The sequence below is a fragment of the Hetaerina americana genome, unplaced genomic scaffold (genome assembly GCF_022747635.1).
Source record: "Hetaerina americana unplaced genomic scaffold, ioHetAmer1.1.p SCAF_1, whole genome shotgun sequence".
In the NCBI taxonomy this organism is placed as follows: Eukaryota; Metazoa; Arthropoda; class Insecta; order Odonata; family Calopterygidae; genus Hetaerina; species Hetaerina americana.
Genome location: NW_027286069.1, coordinates 11,608,517 through 11,628,962, shown reverse-complemented (window position 1 = coordinate 11,628,962; position 20,446 = coordinate 11,608,517). Strand labels below are relative to the sequence as shown.

The 20,446-nt window shown below is 36.1% G+C and overlaps 1 protein-coding gene across 5 annotated transcripts in view; it reads right to left on the bottom strand.

Annotated features, from left to right (window-relative positions):
* Window positions 1-19,179, bottom strand: part of Hcs (holocarboxylase synthetase-like protein) — a 52,835-nt gene extending 33,656 nt beyond the window's left edge. For 3 of the 5 annotated variants that reach the window (XM_071585624.1, XM_071585638.1, XM_071585646.1), the window contains exons 1-7: window positions 18,632-18,737; window positions 18,339-18,520; window positions 18,131-18,252; window positions 17,883-18,050; window positions 15,552-15,705; window positions 13,121-13,264; window positions 4,672-5,082 (exon numbers count right to left, since the gene is read on the bottom strand). In XM_071585624.1, the coding sequence (XP_071441725.1) occupies window positions 4,672-5,082; window positions 13,121-13,264; window positions 15,552-15,705; window positions 17,883-18,050; window positions 18,131-18,252; window positions 18,339-18,495 (1,156 nt within the window). In that variant the 5' untranslated portion in view covers window positions 18,496-18,520; window positions 18,632-18,737. Of the gene's footprint in view, window positions 1-4,671; window positions 5,083-13,120; window positions 13,265-15,551; window positions 15,706-17,882; window positions 18,051-18,130; window positions 18,253-18,338; window positions 18,521-18,631; window positions 18,738-19,138 lie in introns of those variants that run through there. The other 2 variants (XM_071585631.1, XM_071585653.1) reach the window with 2 other exon arrangements.
* Window positions 19,180-20,446: the final 1,267 nt, after the last annotated feature.

The window sequence follows — 20,446 nt, the reverse complement described above, 5'->3', positions numbered from 1 at the left end:
AATAAGTGCACTAACTGGTGCAATCTGGTCGCCATGAAGCAGAATATAGCCCCGCACACAAGCTGCGCTAGTGGGCTGGGCCCCAATGAGCCATCAGTACTTGGTGGATTGTCGAGCTGCGCGTACGGTGGCAGTTATGTTAGTTTCTGTTGTCCTTATCTTCTCTAATTATCGAAAATGGAAATTGACGAAATCACAGAGCAATGAATCAATATCTAGTTTTTTGGCGTGGTAAAAGTTGTCAAAAAATTACTGAAACATTCACAGCTATTAACCATGATAATGCACTGAAGAAAACATCTGTTTTCAAGTGGATAAAGTGTTTTAAAGATGGCTGTCAAGACATCACGGATGATGCAAGGCCAGGACGACCTTCAACCACCTGTGTTGACGACAACATTGATCCCTTGTCCTTACCGATTGTCAAAAAACTGTCCAAATGATAGGTGATGAACTGAATTTAGGAAAATCAACAGGGCACACTATTTTAACCGAACATGATGGATGGACCCTTCACCATGACAATGCACCCGCACATTCAGCATTGATTGTCCGCCAGTTTCTGGCAAAAAATATAATTACCATCCTTGATCATCCTCCTTATTTACCAGATATCTTCCCTGAGACTTTTTCCTATTCCCAAAATGCAAAAATGTGATGAGGGGACATCACTAAGAAGATGTGGACACAATAAAACAAGAAGCGATGAGACAACTAAAAAGCCTAACTGCAGAGGACTTCCAAGGGTGCTTTAAACAGTCGAAAATAAGATGAAATAAGTGCATAGCAATAAATAAGGAGTACTTTGAAGTGGACAAAATTGATGTAGAATAAATTTTGCAAAATAAAGTTTTTCTGGCCTCAGTTTGCATATTTATTGGACAGAGCAGTGTGCCATTGTGATTTTGCATTTTATGACCCAAATTTCCAATATTTAAAAGTTTTCAGTTAATTCATTCATAGCTTTACAGCAGAATTACGAGGGCGGTTCAATAAGTACCCGTGTTTGACGGCAAAGGGCATTCCTGGGGGAAGTTTATGTTATCACCGTGTGCTGCCATCTATCAAACGATGGCGAAACAAGTTTCAGACAGATTTAAAGGTTAGTTTGGATTTGGTAGCCATTCGAGTAAGACGTGTTTAGTGATTTTCGCTAAGATGGAAAAAGAGCAGTATTGTTTGGTAATTCGCTTTTTGTTTTTGGATGGGAAGAAATGCAAGGAGATAAAAGTAAAGTTGGATGCTGTTTATGGGGACACTTCGGCATCTATGACCACAGTTAGATATTGGTTCAACGAATTTAAACATGAGCAAACTTCTGTTTTTGATGAGGAGCGACCAGGACGCCCGGAAAACGTGGAGACCGAGGAAATCATTCAAAAAGTCCACGCCATGATTCTCGCTGATCAACGAACAAAAGTGCGTAAAGTAGCAGAGGCCGTGGGTGTGTCGACCGGAATGACAATTAATATTTTCCATGATAAGTTGGCGATGAAAAAATTGTCGGCCTGATGGGTGCCGCGATTGCTCACAGTGGACAACAAGCTGATCCAGAGTTGTCGTCACCAAACTGCATGAACTACGTTATGAATTGCTGCCGCACCCCCAGTATTCACCCGATCTGGCTCCCTGCGACTTTTTCTTATTCCCTAACATGAAGAAATGGCTCACGGGAAAACAATTTAGCTCAAACAAGGAAGTTATTGCCGAGACAGAGGTGTATTTTGGAGAAATCCTATTTTTTGGAGGGGTTTAAAAAATGGCCGGAACTTTGGGAGAAGTGTATCTTTCTAAAAGGGGACTAGGTTGAAAAATAAAAAAAAATGTTTTTGAAAAAATGGTTTCCTCATTTCTAACACGGGTACTTATTGAACCGCCCTCGTATACTATTCTAAAGAAAATATTTCACCAGCAAACTTTAATTAATAAATTAACTGTAACTAGACTCCTGCCGTTCCATTTTTCAAATGAGGAAAGAAATGCAGAAGCTATTTTTGTGCTGAACTCTTGCAAGTTCATGATAGCAAAAGATATGAAGCCAGCATCTGCATGTAAACCCAACTAAAAAGAAACATATGCAAATGGTGAAAGAAATTATTCAGGAGATTTTTAATCCCTTTGTTGAGGCTTACTCTCTGCATAAATGCTTTACACCCCTCAAAAAGTGAGGGTATTGTTTTCCATTAACAGAATATCTTTTGTTGCTAACATTTGCTTCTGAAGAGCTAGAAAAAAATATTATCCACTAACTTATAGCATACTCTTACTTCATCAGATGCAAATAACATATCCACCACATCATCTCCTGAAAATAACTGGAAGATAACAACTTTCCAAAAGATTGCCTGCACAATGTAGTGTGTTGTGTCCCAAATTTTAAGCGCTGAATGTTAGCTCTTGAAATATTTAGATCTCATTGCATGTCACTATTAAGGACATACTGAATGAAGGTAGGACAGACTTCTTCATCATTCTTGGAGGCACGATGAATCAACTACAAGTAATGGATGCCAGCTGTCATAGTCAGTTTAAAATTCAGATACATGAAAATGGAAGTTATGGCTTTCTGGACATAAACATTCTTTGGTGCTTTCAGAGAATCCAAAACCAACTGGACCTATTCATTAAACAGTGCATGTAAGCAATTAATACACCTATAACTAAGCAAGCCTTTAAGAAATGCTGCCTCATGAGTGCCAAGGGTGGTACCAAGTGCAACTTGATATGGTCATTAGGATTTTAAGTGAATAATATTAGACTAAAGATATTTTTTATGTAAACAGCCAATGAACCTTGAATTAATATCCCCAATGTTCTTTTTCGAATAAAGTGAGAGCAATTACTTGGAATTTGAAAATGTCAGTAGTTGATGCAGTATGGCATGGTAAATATCTTCCCATTCCAGGATTATGGAATTACTTTATGTTGAGGTTATTTTACTTTATGTTGAGGTTATTTTTATACTAAATCAATAAAAAATGTCAATGTCAATAATGCATAACTTACGAACCAATGATAAAGTTCCAAGGTGTTCAAAAAAGGTTAAAGGCCAAGGTTTGTATCATGTAATATATGCAGCTTTTAAACTTGAATTTTTGTGCAATGAATGTGCATTATAAACAAAAAATTCTTGTGGATGAGCTTCAGACAACTGAATGAGTAAGTTGGGATGCAAATGGTGAGTCAACCTCTAGATATATAGGTTAGTTGTGATGCAAGTGCGTACATTTGAAGAATAGGCAGCCCTGGAAGATAAGCTGCAATACTTTTAGGGGAGTAGGAATCCATCATCGAGTGAGAAGTCCAAAAATTCTATGAAATTTAATAAGGTGCAATGACATGGCAAGTGTTTGCTTCCAAACAACAGGCCACCAATGCACCCAGGCAAAAGGAGCAGGAGGCCTTCTCCTTTTCACAATTGAAGGTGGAAACCTCAGTGGTTGACTAAGAAACAGTTATTTTACTATAATGGCTGCATTAAATTTGTGAATTCAATTTTTTCAACACAACAGGCAGAGGTGACGACATTTTCCCCATTTCATTGTGACAATTTTAGCTGCCCCAAAGTTTTCCTGATTTTAACTGGCAACATCAACTGGCTAATGTTAGATCTGTATAAATTGGGCTGCAACTTAAGTCATCTCTCTAAATAAATTATGTTTTTCTCCTTTCCTTCTTGAGAAAGGTAAGGGTCTCACTTCATTTTTATGGAAAACTGCGATGCAAAACAGGATAAATAATATCACCCACTTGAGATTTTCGTGAACATTCTCATTTTTCCAATTAATTTTTCTTTTAGAATACGTAGAGATAATCCCATAAAAAGAGCATTCAATGAGTACATTACAATACAACATCTTGAATGACTAAAAGCTCAACATGTAATTTATAAGAATATTCCATTATATTTTAAAATTATCTGATTTAGTTCATTCTCTTGAGATTTCTGTTGCTATTAAAATAACACATTCATCCCATTAGCTCATAGGCTAGACAATTTATTTTTAGTTTCATTTACTTGATACCTATGTATTTACACACTCTATGACTGCAATAGCTCTTCAAAATAGATTATTTTCTTCTTATAAACAATTAGCTTTTTCTAATAGCTTAAGAAAATCTCTAACTTCCCACATTACAAACATTAACTATACCAATACCTTCCAAGCAGTACATTTTACTCCAATGATGAATGTATGTATTTGAACTAATATGACTCCTTATCTAGTGCATGTGTACGTGCCTGGGGTATTTATATGACCTGTTCTATACATGTAAACCACATGTCCTGGAACTAATGAATAAAAGTATTATTATCATCATCATGAAGGTAAGGTCTTTAAAATGATTACTGCAGTGAAGGCTACAATGAGGATGGAGGCAGTGTAACGACACGTCTTCCGATTTATCAGCTTATTATTACAACTGATTTCATAAGAATGGGTGACCTCTTCTTAAAGCATAGTTCTCTAGAGATAAAAAAATCTTTCGGCGCTCTAAGAAGTTCCAATGCACAAACATAACTTTCTATAAACTGTTTGGTATAACTGGAATTAGTATAATAATGTAAAATGTAATAATGTGTTGAATACCCACACTAAAATATTAACACACTAATAATATATAGTTATAATCCTTAAATTAATAAATAAAATATTTTACCAGTTGTACCTTTTTCAGTATCAGAACCAGCCGGTGGTATAACTTTTTTCTCTCCAACAACAAGAGCACCGTCCTGAAAGCTTATGTTTGACTTTGGTTCTTCAGTCTTGGTCTCTACTTCTTTAGTGATCTTTTTGGAAGATGCAAGTGATGAGCTGCCATTGCTAGGAGTTATTCCCTTCAACACTTCAAGACGAATTTCATCTTCATCCATCTTGAAGTTGTATAATGCCTTCAGACTATCTTTTAAGGCATCTGAAGGCTCAGGCCTCCTTGGACTTGCTGAAGTAGGTATAACAGAAATAGTTCTATCTGCTGCTAAGGTTATCTCCCCACTTGGAGTCTCATCAGCTGCTTGGCTGAAGTTTTGTAAGAGTTCTACGTGAGACTTCCACTGCATTGGTGACATAGCTGCATGGTCTTAAAAAGGAAAACTTTGAAATTAGCACCAAAATATTATGATAGATGACCGAATTCAAAAACTTTTTAACAATTAGGAAGTTTTTTAATATCCCGTTTATTTTAAACACCTGACTATAAACCAATAGGATCCTTGTAGATGTGGAACAGGAAATATCCAGTACGTAAGTTTAATAATTTACATTTGGCTGTATTATAATACAGTGGAATCTCAATATAACAAGACCTCATAAAAAAAAACTGACTATATCAAGTTCTCATTATCACAAATTGTGACTGTACAATCATTTATTAGCCAATATAGTGGAAACCACTCACCACAAAATGTTTAGCACAAAATATCGCTTGACAAAAAAGAGACGTGGTCGGTTCTGATTCCAATGAATTTCTATACATATATATATTTATTTTACACGAAATGGTTAGCACCAAACAATGGTTATCATGAATATAACTTTTGGTCTTTATACAAAATTTCCACAAATTCTTCTGTTAACACGAAATGGAATTAAAGGCCACATTTCCCACTCTCCAGTTTCTCAGTTGCAGGTATTTCAGAGCCTACGTAGAAAAACCCCCATCAAGATTTTTCACTTCCACCAGCAGGAGTATCTCCCAACTACAATTCCCCATAAACCGGCATAGTCATCAGTGGGGCAGGGACCCCCTACCCATGAGGAGACGTGTGCCTGCATTCCCTCAATCCCTGCACTCCCTGGGAGAGAAGGGTACATATGACTAGGGCACATTACTTCTATCCTGCCAAAATCTAATTTTAAAATATTAAATCCTTTTACTAAACAGAAGGGTTTGAAATGAAAAAAAGCTGCTGTTGGCTCAATAGTTGTTCCAAATTCTTCCTCATTCTAAGGTCTTGAAATCCTACACTCCAATTTATACATTGATTCTAACCTTCAGGCTGAGAAGTTGTGTTATGCAAATATTACACCAATCTACAAGCATGGCCTTCTCTTTTGCAATAATATTCAGCGATGAATTACCTGTATTAACTTTGTAGAAAAGCAAAAACTCGTTAGAAAATGGCTAATAAACTGCATTAGAAAATAAAAATAAACTAAATGTGAAAATACAGATCCTACAAGCAGTTGAAACAGCTAATAGATCCATAACTTATTTTTGCAAAGAATGTGCAATATAAAATTCAACTTTGCCCACAACTACCATGTGAAAAATCAAAAATTAGGGTTCGAGAAAAGCAAGTTTGAACTGGAAAGAAAACATCTTCATAATGCAAAACATAAGGATTAGGAAGAGGCACTGATTGTCTGGTTTAAACAAGCAAGGGCCTAGAATGCTCCAGTTTTTGGTACAGTTAATGTGGACAATTAAAGGCATTGTTAAAGTTGGCAATCAATTCAAGTCTAATCCTGACTGGATGGGGTGGTTCAAAGCAATGAATGGAATTGCATTCAAGTGTGTTTCTGATGAGACAGGAAATGTTTCCCATTGTATGAAATCAGGATAGGTAATTTCAACTTTTGCTAAATTATTGAACAATTTTTCAGCAATGGACATTTTTAATGCTGATGGAACTGGAATTCTTATCGCTTCCTCTGGGACAAGAATTGAATATTTAAAAATTACAGTGTTCTGGTGAAAAAAATTTAAGGGCCCATTACTGCAAAGGTTGCTGGCAATTGTGATGGCTCTGAAAAGTTTTTCATGTTTGCTAATAATAAATTTCTTAATCCTTGCAGCTTCAAAAATGTAAAAAGTTTGCTGGTCGAATATGCAGCTATCAAATAGGCATAGATGCCGGAAAGCATTTCCATGAACTATGTGAAGGCATTGGACAGGCACTTCCTACAGCATATGTACAAAATTACATTAATTTTTGACAACAGCCCAGCACATGCTAACGTAGAAAGAACGAGTTCAATTAAATTGATCTTTTAGATGCCAAGCACAACAAGCGTTTTGCAGCCATGCAATCAGGTTATCATTAAAAATCTTAAGCATCACTACCATGTGAGTACTCCAGAAATATCTATCCAATACTGAAAAAAGTGTGAGAACAGGCCCGTGACTCTTTTGCAATCCTTACATTTGTTGCGCGCCACTTTATTTAATTTGCATTAGTCCAAAAACAGCACTTAGGCCTTCACATCAGACTTTGAACAATGATATAACAAATTTGACAATTACATACTTCCAAGCCCTAGGTGGAGAAAAAAACCACCCAGGTGGAAATTGAACCCGCAACACATGGGTTGGCAGGCGAGGACATTACCCCACTTCCACCAGCACTCCCGAGGGAAAGAGACTTAAGAGATTAGTAACTGCAGACACAATTGCAATATCTTTCCCTCACACAGGATTTTCATTTTCACTGACAGCAAATGGCAATCAATTTTTTACTTTGAGGATTTGTGTCATTTATTCAGTTGTGAGCCCGATGTGATGAAATTGACAATGGCAATGACACTGAGTGATGATAGTGACATAGATGATAATGTTGCCTAACAGACAGTGGTATTGTAGATATGCCCACACCAAGTGTAATAGATGAATGTGAATGTGACGATATAGGTGATGACTATGAAACTGTTCACCTTCCCTAGTGCTGTCAATGCACGTGTGCTCTGATTTTTGGAAACTTGGGACAGATTGTATGAAATAATTAATGATTCAGAAATTGCAAGGAGCATAAAATAATCACTAATAAAATTCAAGAAAACTGACTCTTTGGTTAAATATTAGAATGACTGATGAACCCATTAACAATGTAAATGCATTAAAGCTTAATGTTGTTATTGTTAATTTCATGTTGTGATTTTGATAAGCCATTTAGCTTATGAAAATTTAGTGATTTCAAATTGCAGACATCCTAGTTGCTGAGGAAATATATGACGTGCATTCTTACTATTTATTTTCTTATCCTGATAGCACAAAGCTTGATTAACACAAAACTCTTGGATTGGTCTCATACATTTAGTGCCAACCAGTTTCTACCTTTTGCATAGTATACAAGTATCTGTGGGTTTTATGCCATAGTTATGAGGATATCAACCAGTAAACTATTAATAATGATTTATCATACATTTTTTTGGCTTTGCACAATTGTTTTGGTTGAATTGTCATATTGTTATAATATATTTATAAGTTTGTAGTGGAGCTTTTCAGTGGACGTACTTGCTTGATATCAGTTTTGCAAAGACTTAAAATTGTTAACTTTTTCTTTTGTTTTTATAAAAATTCATAAATATGCACCACAACATGACAGATGTGGTTGGTTGTTGTATTTGCCATCATATTTCCAACTCAGTATCACATACACTCCACACTTTTAAATGCAATGGTAATAAATATTGACGTACAAAACTTTGATCAATGCAAAAACATCAATAGGCAAACAAACAGTACAACTATAACCTTCACAAATGAGCAAATAAGAAATATAGGCTCATTTCAATCACTCAGCTTCCATTCATTGGAACTTCAGGTTTTCATAAATGCTACTATCTAATGCCTACCACTACTTCTTTTTCATTTTATGTTGACATGAGATGACCAAAGGTTGGAAGAATAAAATTCAAAATAAAACAACAATTGGCCTCGCTGCCAACCAATATTTCATGTATGAAGGTAATTTAAAAATTTTGAACTTTAAACTAAATGTTTAAATTCTAAACCAGTAGGTGGATGACAAATTTTATTCTGACTCACAGTCTTGTCCTGTCTGTCCTTAGAATCCAACACCTTTTGGTAGTGCATTAATTCTGTGCATGTTTCATCATGGAGGGAGTACATGGTCTGTCTCATCAGCTTTACATGAGTAATATGTACATTTCTATAAATATCTTCCTTAGATAAGGGTTCAGACTACAGCAGACTACCCATTCACACTTTTACCCGGTCCCAGTTAGTCAGACATCAGAATTGTTTAAAAGTCAGTTTTTTATCTCTCACCAATGTACTTTGCTTACTATTGCTGAGGATACAACTAGCATTAAGCAGCATATTCAGCTACTGGCCTTTGATGACAAAATAGGCTGAAAAGGGTTGAAGATGTGACACCCAGAATCTTAATTGCAATGTGTTTATAAGCCTTGATGGTGGCATGCTCCAACAGAAATGGTTGTCCAGTGGAAAACAAAAACAAGCTATCAATAGCATGCGCACCCAGATATACCATACACAAAAGACAAAACTATATGATTTCAATTTTCAATCATAGGGCTTTACCCATATTATTGAATGCACACTCTAGATGCAAAATTGAACCAATTTATTTTCTGTGTATATCAGAGGAAAATAAAATGTATCACATGCACCACTATCATATCACAATTCTCGTTATATCAGGATTCCACTGTAATAAAAATCTACTTACAGCAAATTTTCACGTACATGAGAGGTTACTTAACATATAAACCATTACATGAAGACAATAGAAATGAAATATGGTTCAGTACTCCATAATGAAAGAAGTTTACCACTGTCACCAAACTACACTGTCTTTTCCATCTTGAAATTGTCATTGTATTGTGCATTGGTTAACATTTTTTTCATATACAGGAATTTGTTAAAGTCACATCATGTTGGTTCCTTTGTTTCAGAATAAATGTTCCCAAGACTTCTCACATGCATTTGTCAAGCTGTTTCTGGTTAAGAATCAGTGTGTGGTTGTAAATTGCCATTCAGTAACTGAGTTCCCGAAGAAGCCTTTTCTTTGAACACTCCACCTCTCAACTGATTTTATATACTCGTCATATGGGACAAATTCAAACTACAAAGCACCTAATGAATTAGTGATCATAGCACTTTTCCACTTGATAGTGGAAAAGTGCTAGGATCAGTTATTCATTATGTTCGACTTACACCACATTATGCCTGAAGCTACTCAATTTGTTCTTAACAAAGTACCTTATCAATTCTATGATACAATACCAATTTTTTTTATGAAATAGTTTTTCCTTGAAATTTTAGGTCTTACAATCAAGTCGACCAGATGCTACTTCACTGTGTACATATCACGCTGAAATATGAGGCCTCATCCACAATGACATAATGTCCAAGAATTCTTACTGTAAAATAAAGGGAATCTTGAAGAAACAGCCACATGATTTCCACCTAGCACCTTGGGCAGTGGAATAACTAGCAGGAATTTAGTCTTTCTTTGAAAAAGGTATATTGAGCCTCTTGGACCAGTGCTTATCGCCAGTAGGTAGCCAAATCAAGTCTCCTATCTACCACAAACCCTCCCATGCAAACCATGTAATACCTTCCAATTCCTACAATCAGTATTCCTCATAACACACAGCCTTCCATTCAATAGTTCATCAATTGACAAACATTCCAATCTCCAAGCAAAATTTCAATAATGAGCTGAAAACCATTGTAGATAACACCTCTCAGAATAACCACAAAAGTGGGCCAAACAATGAACTTCTCATGAGGAAAGCAAAGCTAACGATCATAAAATGTCTACCTATCCTAATTCCACACTCCCTTGATGACCTCTAGTGATGGTGAAAATTACGCTTCATCTTCATCATTACCCTACGAGCAAAAAAGAGCATGGCATGGGGTGCAGCACCAGGAGGAAAGGGTAAGGAGGTTAGGGTTTTTCAAATGGGTGGGGAAGGTTGAGCAAATCTACAAAAAAAAAAAAAATATATATATATATATATATATATATATATATATATATATATATATATATATATATATATATATATATATATATATATATATAACCATGCACAGTGCCTACCTTGTAGGTTAAAACTTATTGTGTCGAACTGACCCCTGGGGGATTTCGACTACAAGCATTCTGACTTCTCATCTTTCTGGGAAAAAATGACATTTTAAACCTGTCAGTCTTGTAGTCTTCCTCTGTAATCTTATGTTTGTGATTCCCTTCAACCGAAGCCTATCATGCAACCGAGACATTATATCACCCATCCATCCCAGAGCAGCCTATTACACTCTTATACATGATTCTCAGCAATAGCAAGGAGAAGCAGGTCATAATTTCCCAATCAGGGGTCTACAAATTAATGTGCCAAACAATGAGCCATGACATAAAATGCATTGGCCAATCGGTGCAGTTTTGAGAATACCCACATCAAGGATTTTAACACTGGAGATCCTACACAAAATTTGGAAAGATGGGGAAAATAGGATCCTTGAGCAGATTGACATTGCTCTCCACAAAAGAAACCTGTACAAAACTGTGTAATGAAAATGTTTTTGAAAATGACTATGTTCCCGCCTATACTGTCCCAAACACCTTTCAAGCTTCCAGAACTTCTTTATCCCTTAACTACATTCAGTGTCTCTCCCTGCCCTTACCAACTCTTCATTAGTCCCGCATTAAGAACATTCCCTCTAATGCAACAATTTCAGAGCGTAAAAATCATTCGCCTTGACTGGGACTCGAACCCAGATCCCTCAATATCCGGTCGAGTGCTTTAGCCACTTAAGCTACCGAGGCGTCCTCTTAAACTCTGACATTTTGGGGCTTTTAAAGGAACTAGATGTTATGACGAAATACCGTACATACAATGTCACATGCATTCATAGTCGTGCGCGAGGCGCCACTGTCCACGAGGTTAAAGCCAACTTTAAACACGTATGGTGTTGGCTTTAACCTCGTGGACAGTGGCGCCTCGCGCACGACTATGAATGCATGTGACATTGTATGTACGGTATTTCGTCATAACATCTAGTTCCTTTAAAAGCCCCAAAATGTCAGAGTTTAAGAGGACGCCTCGGTAGCTTAAGTGGCTAAAGCACTCGACCGGATATTGAGGGATCTGGGTTCGAGTCCCAGTCAAGGCGAATGATTTTTACGCTCTGAAATTGTTGCATTAAAATGCACATTAGCGGATGACTCCGTTAAAAGTTACTGTTGCGGCATCTCCCGCAGTTTCTTTGGAACATTCCCTCTATTCCAGGAAGAAAACTGTTAAAAGAGGCACAAGGAATGGCCATAAGGTGAGTTCTCAATATCATGGTAGTCTTCAATTTTAAGTTAGGTTTTCGATGGACACAGCCTAACTACCACTACCATTCTTACATCACCTAACAAGACAAGTTGGCACCCTACTCTTAAAAATCTTCAACTCCACATGTGTCTACCTCTCTTCGTGAAATCCAAAATGCCTCATCTTTTCCTCCCTCTACCTTCCTTGACTCACAACCCCTCCACTGACAAAGTTTTCAATGTTTCATCACCAATCAAATTGGTCTACATCCACATTTCTTGCCTCCTTTAGACTTCTCCCAATAACCCTCTCTTCTTCCCTCCCATGCCTGCTACTGCTTTATTTACTTTTACTAGTTTCATCCTTCACACACACTTCATTAGCCACTCTTATCTTTAACCTCACTGGCCAAGTTTCAATAATGTGTAAAACTTACGTACCAAATCCAAGTTTTCTAAAGTCTTTTACTAACATCCTTACATAACATCCCTCTCGTTAACTCCTTCCTTGAAAACCTGTCCTGATTTATGCTACTGTTCTTCTTAGGTTCCCATCACCCATAATGTGACTACTTTGGTCCAAGACATTTTCAAGATTGGTAAACTGTTCCTCAAGGTGAATTTAATATTAACATTCTTTGTTTAGCAAACTCATAATTACTGGCATTCCATTAAAATGAAGTTCCCCAAATTAAGCAGATTGACGACAAATTTTCATCGCATTTGCTTTTTGGGGTATGTGATGCAACATTGGATGCTGAATTCAAAGATGTAATCCATTTTTTGCATCACATCCACTTTCTACAATTGCATGAAAACTATATAATTGCACTCTCATTGTATGCTCTCATAGGATTCTGGTTAGTACTTTGGTTGCCATTGGGTATTCATCGGATGAATCACTAGAACGTACACCATTAGAGGGTTGGAAATGAGAATCTCCGCACTCATAAATACTCCCAAGAAACTCTGCTCGGCCATCATATTAGAGATATGATAAGCAAGTTTTACCATATGTAAATACATAATATTAAAAAACCAAAATAAGTTATTCCTTCCAATTTAAAGCATATAAAATTGACCAACCAGTGAATGAAATGCTCTTCATATATCCATCTTCTGCCTCTTCTGCCGAATCACTCTCCTTTGTACTTTGCAGCAGAATCGTTCTGGGCATAGGAATTGAATCAGCATTCAACAATCGACATGGCTGGCCACTGCAAGAGACAGCTGTAAAAAGAAAGAGGTACAGCATATTTTAAATATAATTATCCTGAAGAATAGTGTTATAAAAAATATATATATATATGTAGACCATAAACACAGTAATCAACCCGAAGGTCGGTTCTTCATTTCTAACACGGGTACTCATTGAACCGCCCTCGTATAGAGGTTAGGCGGAGGAAGGGCCTATATAATCTCAATGAAGACGTTATATAAAAAACCCATAAACACAGTTATCAACCCGAAGGTCGGTTTGGTAGGTGATGGTAGAGTTCACCCAGTATTAAGCCCGACTGCGTCTGAAATTCACACACCAGGGTAGGGGGGCTGGTTCCTTTCCCTGTGCTGGTTATGGTTTCCCAGGAAGAACTGGTACCCGAAAAATCACATAGCTTGGGTGGAGCTGCAGGTGCCCAGAGTGCCTTGCCCGGGAATCGAACCCGGGACCCTCCAGTCAGCAGTCCAATGCTCTACCCACTGGACTAGCGCGACCCACAGACATTTTATAAATAAAAATAAAATAAATTAATTTTGATGCCCAACAAAAGATCCTATAGGATAAGAAACAATAAAAGAGAGTCTAGAATGAGAATGAAGTCTATAAAAAGTGCTCATAATCATGGCAGCTGTTTGGAAAATTAATGCATACTAGTATTATTGCAAGTACTTCCAAAAGTATGTAATAAAATAACTAGGGCCCCTGACCAAGGTCCTCCCACTTCACACTATCTCTCAAATCCACTCCAACCAAGGAACAGTCACCTTCTATCACAATGATTACAAATATGTGATGGCTCACCCAAAACCTTGAAAATAGTGCTTGACACAATGTGTCAAGACCATGGTCAGTGAAATAAATTAAGTGTGGAAGTATACCAAGTGATTTTAATTCTTCATAATGAACAGAGAATGTTTCCACCAAGTGATGGCACTTTAGTTGTGGACTGACGCTGAACTGAGAGCAACCTTGAATTTACTCTCCGATTAGGCTCTGATCATTTGTTAAAACTTCTTGGCTGACCTTCACTTAAAATTATATTCCTGAAGATCCTATTCCTAATCACCTTAACTATTGATCTACTGTAAATATATCTCCTGCAATGGAAAATTGAACACATTTCACGTAAAAAATAAAAATTCTTCTGTTTAACCTTAATTTTAATACACTTTTGTTTGCAATAACAGCTGAATTAAATGGTAAACATGGTGTAGCCTGAAATTCTTTTGCTTGAATGTGAAAAAATCAAAATCTAACATTGCCCAATTAATGTTTTCCTCTCTTTTGATTTATCCCTGGCTTTCAAACTACTTGTAGCAAATGGACAATAGGAAGTTGTCTGTTGTAATCACCAAGGTTAAAGATTAATTTATGAAATTGGCTGGTCATGTGGATAAATTCATCTAACTTAAAACGCTTTAAAGAAAAAAATGCTACAATGTAACAGATCAAATGTAAGTAAAAGAACTTTGGGTAAAATTAAATGTGACAGGGGTAAGCAATGGGAGTAAGAGAATGATACAGCTAATGAAGTAAATACTTAAGAAGCCTCTAAAACCCTCTCAATAAAAATTTAGTAGGTCAAGGGGATCTTATGTGCACACAAATCATTCACAGGTTAAAACAGTTTAAAACCTAAAGCAGAGGCTAATTCAAAGAAACTTTGGGAGAGAACACGACAGTAACTTTTAATGAAGTCATCCACTGATGCGCATTACTATGCTACAATTTCAGAGTTCAAAAATCATGTCTAATGATTCCAATGCCCTGTGACAAGTTCATGTGGTCCAAAAAATATAACTCTATCTCAGACATATACTTCTCATTGAATGACTGACCTCATGTGAGTTTTCAAAGAGCCAAACGAGTGCACATTTAGGATAGAAGAACACATGACATAGTAACAGCCATGAGAAGGCTGCATGCTCCTGAATTTCACCATGTGTGTCACTGTTTTCTGAAAACAATTTTGACGTCACAGCTGGTATCTTCAGGTCAAAGTGACAATGCGAACTTGGCCATCCTTATGTAGTTCACAAATTTCAACAGGGATAACTAACACCAGCTCCACGGCACTAAAAGTTAGTTTCAAAATTGAACTAAACAGAGAGCAGCAGCATCAGCAAGCTATATCACTTTGACCTAAAGACATCAGCAGTAACATTGATAAAACTGTTAATAGCAGAAAGTAGCACATGCCGAAACCCAGAAGTAAGCAGCATTCTTGATTTTCACAGTGAGAGCTTTTGAACCATATCAGTAACAGCAAAGCTAAGGAAAGACTACAACACTTACTTTCCAATCGTATTATCTCCATGCCATCTTGGATGTTGGGATGTCCAAACAAAAAGCAAAGACCCAATCTAGCCAAATTGTTCACATCAGTTTCCATGATTATGCCAAAATGATCGCTTGCCTTCCATGCTTTAAGCACACCATATGTATCAATCTGGGGAAAAAATTAAACTACGTAATTGCTAAATGCAGTTTCAATGAGATATCACTAACTAATAGTGTAATTACGTAACGCCCTCTCCAATAATCATTCATTTGGGAACACTCAACTAAAGAAGATTTGGCAAACAACACTTCAATATGCCCTTTGTTACATAAATTCCCAAACAAAAATAGTAAATCAGTAAAACATATTAAAATTTCTAACTAAACACAATATTAACCTAGAGCACCATACTAATGAAAAAAAAAATATATATATATATATATATATATATATATATATATATATATATATATATATATATATAGCAAAAATACAATTGAAAAGTTAATGGGCTTCTAAACAAAAAAGTGCAGAAATGACAAAACATGATGAACATTTTGTAGTATTTAACTTTCCACACACTTCATAAATTTAAATTTTGGCCAGGCACGATGATGGCCCAAATATTTTCTCGGGGCTTGAGAGGCTTCAAGGATCCCTGTTGTCACAAGATTTATTTAACAAGCCAGTCATATTGAAATGTAATGAAATAATTGACTTTGTAATTCCACACACAAAAAGTGTGTGGAATTACAAAGTCAATTATTTCATTACATTTCAATATGTTATGCAAATTCCACAAAGTTACGCCTGAGACAACAAATTTTTTTAAGCCAGTCATTAAGGATTGTTGATTTTATTTATATATGACAATGGAAAAAGCAAAGTGGACACTGGATTCTCTATATTTTGGAAAAAAAGGTGTAAACCTTTTGAATAGAAAATTGTTTGGATTAGAACAAGAAGCGATTTTGTGCAGATATCTTTTATGACAAAACATTCCTATTAAGAAAAACATTACATGCCAAGAATCCAGTCCCTGCTTTAAGCCTAAAGTGCTGGGTTGGTTGTCCAGACGAGTTCTGAGAACACTTCCAAACCCAATTGGTTATCTTTGGGTTCATGAGTGAACGATATCCTGATGTGCTTGAGGTATGATTATTGAACTCTCCTGTTTTAGAAACCAGGGCAATAATTTAAACTAACAGCATTTACTGTATCAATAAATTATTGAGACAGGCAATAGTAGAAGCAATTCTGAGGGGATGTGACCAACAGCCATTGGGGATGGTTGGATAATGTGGTAGTGATATGATTTTAAGGGAATGAAGGAAGAGAGGAGAGAATCCTGGCATTGGCACAAGCCTACTCTTAAAAAAAGGTGCCAATGGGCCACAAAATTTAACTTCCCATTTGAGGGATGACATACTTCACACTAAGTACTCTCCACATCACAGCCAAGCAGGGATCACAATATCTCTGAACCATTCTGCCACTGCCAGGATTTGAACCTGGGCCCTCAGGATGGGAGGTCAGTAAACAAGCCACCACACCTACCTGATTCTCTTCACATAGATTCGAGGGAAAATCAAATCAATAGAGATCAACATTAAAAGCGGCTCAAAAAAATATTCTTTTCCACATAACAATGGAGAAAACTAAAAACCGACACTTAGAGAAAAGAAGACTTGGATTTTGGTGGTAACTGAGAAAAAATGACTATTAAGGACATGAAACTCCTTAAAAATGCGAAAAACAAGTACCCCATTATTAAACAAAAATAACTTCAAAAATTGGCGAAAATATTAGGGATCAAGAGCAATTTATTGAGCATAATGAAATTTAAGAATGATGTACTTCAAACCGCCTTTGCTCTAGTTGTTTGCATCAAAAAGGAGTTGTTTTTTCACTGATTCCTCGTTCAATACTTCAATAGAGTTCGAGATATGTGCAGGAATGATATATTTAGATTTATTTTGTGGGCAATATGAGAGGTTGAAATTTCAAGGAAAAATCACATTACATCAATTACATTTACGGGGCCACAACAGGTTTCACTGCTATATCCATCAAACTAAACACGCTATCTCTAATTACAGCATAATTTAATAACTACATTAACATTTAACAGCCTAAAAACTGACATTCGACAGCCAAAAATCTCTCAGAAGTGGATAGCACCATAGGACCCACTTAATAGTTAACTAAATATAAACTCTTGCACTAAAATGACGACCTAATAACGTTATAATTTGCAGAATCTGCAATCAATTCTATTTTCTAATGGCAAGCATTAAGAAAACATATTCAAATATAATAAATAAGGACATCTAATAACTAGCAACCTTAGCAAATTCCCCAGGGCCTTGACCATCCAAAAAGTCAGCTTCTATGAGAACCTCTATTTTGTTGTCCATATCGATTTCTATTATATTATTTATATCAGTATTAATGGGAAATACGGACGATCCCTTGTCTTTAAAACTTATCCATTGATTGAGGTCAACGTTTTGCTGAAACAGAAGAAACGTATATTAACTTTAATTCACACAACGCCGAAGATTCACTTTCCACTTACAGATCCTTTTCCTACTTTTGGAAAAAGTGAGTACACTCGTTTATTTCCTACATTCCACAGTAAATCGCCCAATTTTGCATCATCTTTGTTTACACAGTAATTAGAAGACACACTCGGAACTTGCACAGTAAATCCACCTGAAATGGTAGTTAAAATAACTGACATCAATGAAAAGTGACAAGTCTACGAACGGCTCATTTTAGTCACTAGAGGTTTAATTTACCTTCAGCAGTAGCATCCGATGTTATATCTACCTCGGGTACTTGATACAACACCACTGTGGCATTTCGAACAAGATACTCATTTACTTTGTTTTTTACATAGTTTAGTCTCCAAGATTGTATCCAAGTGGCAGCAACGTAATATATGGTGAACAACATTGTTCTCTTTCAAATTAATACATTTCTATTAAAGAAAAAACATGTTTACCGGAATGGTATTAGGGAAATTAATACAAATATTAACTCACGTATGGTATTACAAATAATTGATTAACATAATGGACAATTTCCTCACCATGCACAAGAACAAACAGAAAAGGGGAGGTTCGAGAGACACCGAAAATCGTAAATTATATGTATAATGAATATATATGCCTTTTTCAATGATTTCAACTGAGCGCATTAGTGCGCAAGAACTGGCAGCAGCGGCATCCAAAAAGCGCAAGAAGGTTATTAAGCGTTTCTCAAGTTGCCGAGAAGGGGATGAAGTGAAAGAAAATTGAAACTGGAACCTCGATCGATATTTCATTTGGAGGAGTTTTTCACGTCAAGATTTTATGAAAGAATTAAACAAATTTTCTATATTATTCTTCAGACTTTTGCAATAAAAAAACCCCGTTCCGTATTATAATGGCATATTGATGTTAATTTGCTGCCTTATACCTAGTAGTTGGCACTAATTATCAGTCATGTGTTAACTAGTAGATCAGGGGACTTGAAATAGCTCTGATATTGGGATTCATTGTTGATTCTTAGTGTTAGTGATAAATAACGTGAAATAATTTCATCTCTGTGTTCTTACTCAGTAGTGCTGTGTGAGTTCATTCTTGGGCTTCCACTTTTGTTAAATGGAAATTACATTCTTTGCCCCTCGGTTTTACTGGGGAATCTGGTCAGGGTTAGTATTTAGAGGCTCTTAAAGCTGCACGGGTAAAAGTGCCAGAAGCTAGTTAACATAAAATTGAACGCCAGGTTTGACTAAGCAATGGCTAAATTTAGAAGTCAACGAACATCCAAGTTGGCACTTAGTAATTTTTGGAGAACAAGCTATGAATATAGTGCCTGTGAGCGGCCTGCATTCAAAGCAAATAAAGATACTTTAGTTTTCTTGTAGAATGTATAACCATATCTCTGGGCAAAGTTTAATATCTTACTTTCCACTTAACTGTGGTTAGAAATGAAAGTATGGCAATTATTGCTCTAATTAAGGAACCATAACGAATTATCTTAGAGAAAAACTGTATCCGTCACAGTCATGTAAATAATATTTTGATAGACTATCTAATTCATATTTTTTTAAAAATGTTATTAACAATGAGAACTTTGTAATAAGTTTTGAATTATAGCAGTCACCAACGCAAATTTCAAAAATGCAAGGTGCTGTTTTTTTATATCCCTTATTTTATCACCCTATGACTACTAATCTTCTTATCTTTTTACTCAAACGTTTCATTCTGTAGGGTATAGATTTCTGCATTGGCTAGGATTTAATTCTGCTTTTGCATTCATCATTGCCACGAGATAAATAATTGAGGATGTTTTCTGGTTGAAGTGTATTTTTGCGAATGCACTATCTTCAATGCTTGCCCACCCCTGTTCTGAAAGCAATCTAAAAACTATTGTCTCTACAACCGGAAACAAATCCAATACTGAACCTGATGAAATTCCTGATAAAGTTGTTCTACGCTGTATTGAAGCCATAAAAGCTCCCCTTATATTTTTAATTAATGAATTATTGATGCAAGGGATTTTCCCATTCCAATTAAAAGAATCAAAAGTAGTGACCATATATAAAAGCTCTGGCTGTTGTACTGATTTAAACAACTACAGACCAATAGCCATCCAAAATATATTTGCTAAAATATTTGAAAAAGCCATTAATATGCAAATAGCGTCTTATCTTGAAAAAAACACTTCCTACTTTCAAACTCTCTGCATGGATTCAGATCTGAAAGGTCTACCACAACTGCCATATGACCAATCAATTGAGCATGTGACGGAATGTAAATTTCTATATTTTTCTGTGTGCAAATATTTCTTAAGATATACATGTAAAAGCCCTTCAACATAAGCTCAGTTCAACTTGCTATTTATTAAGATATGAGACAGC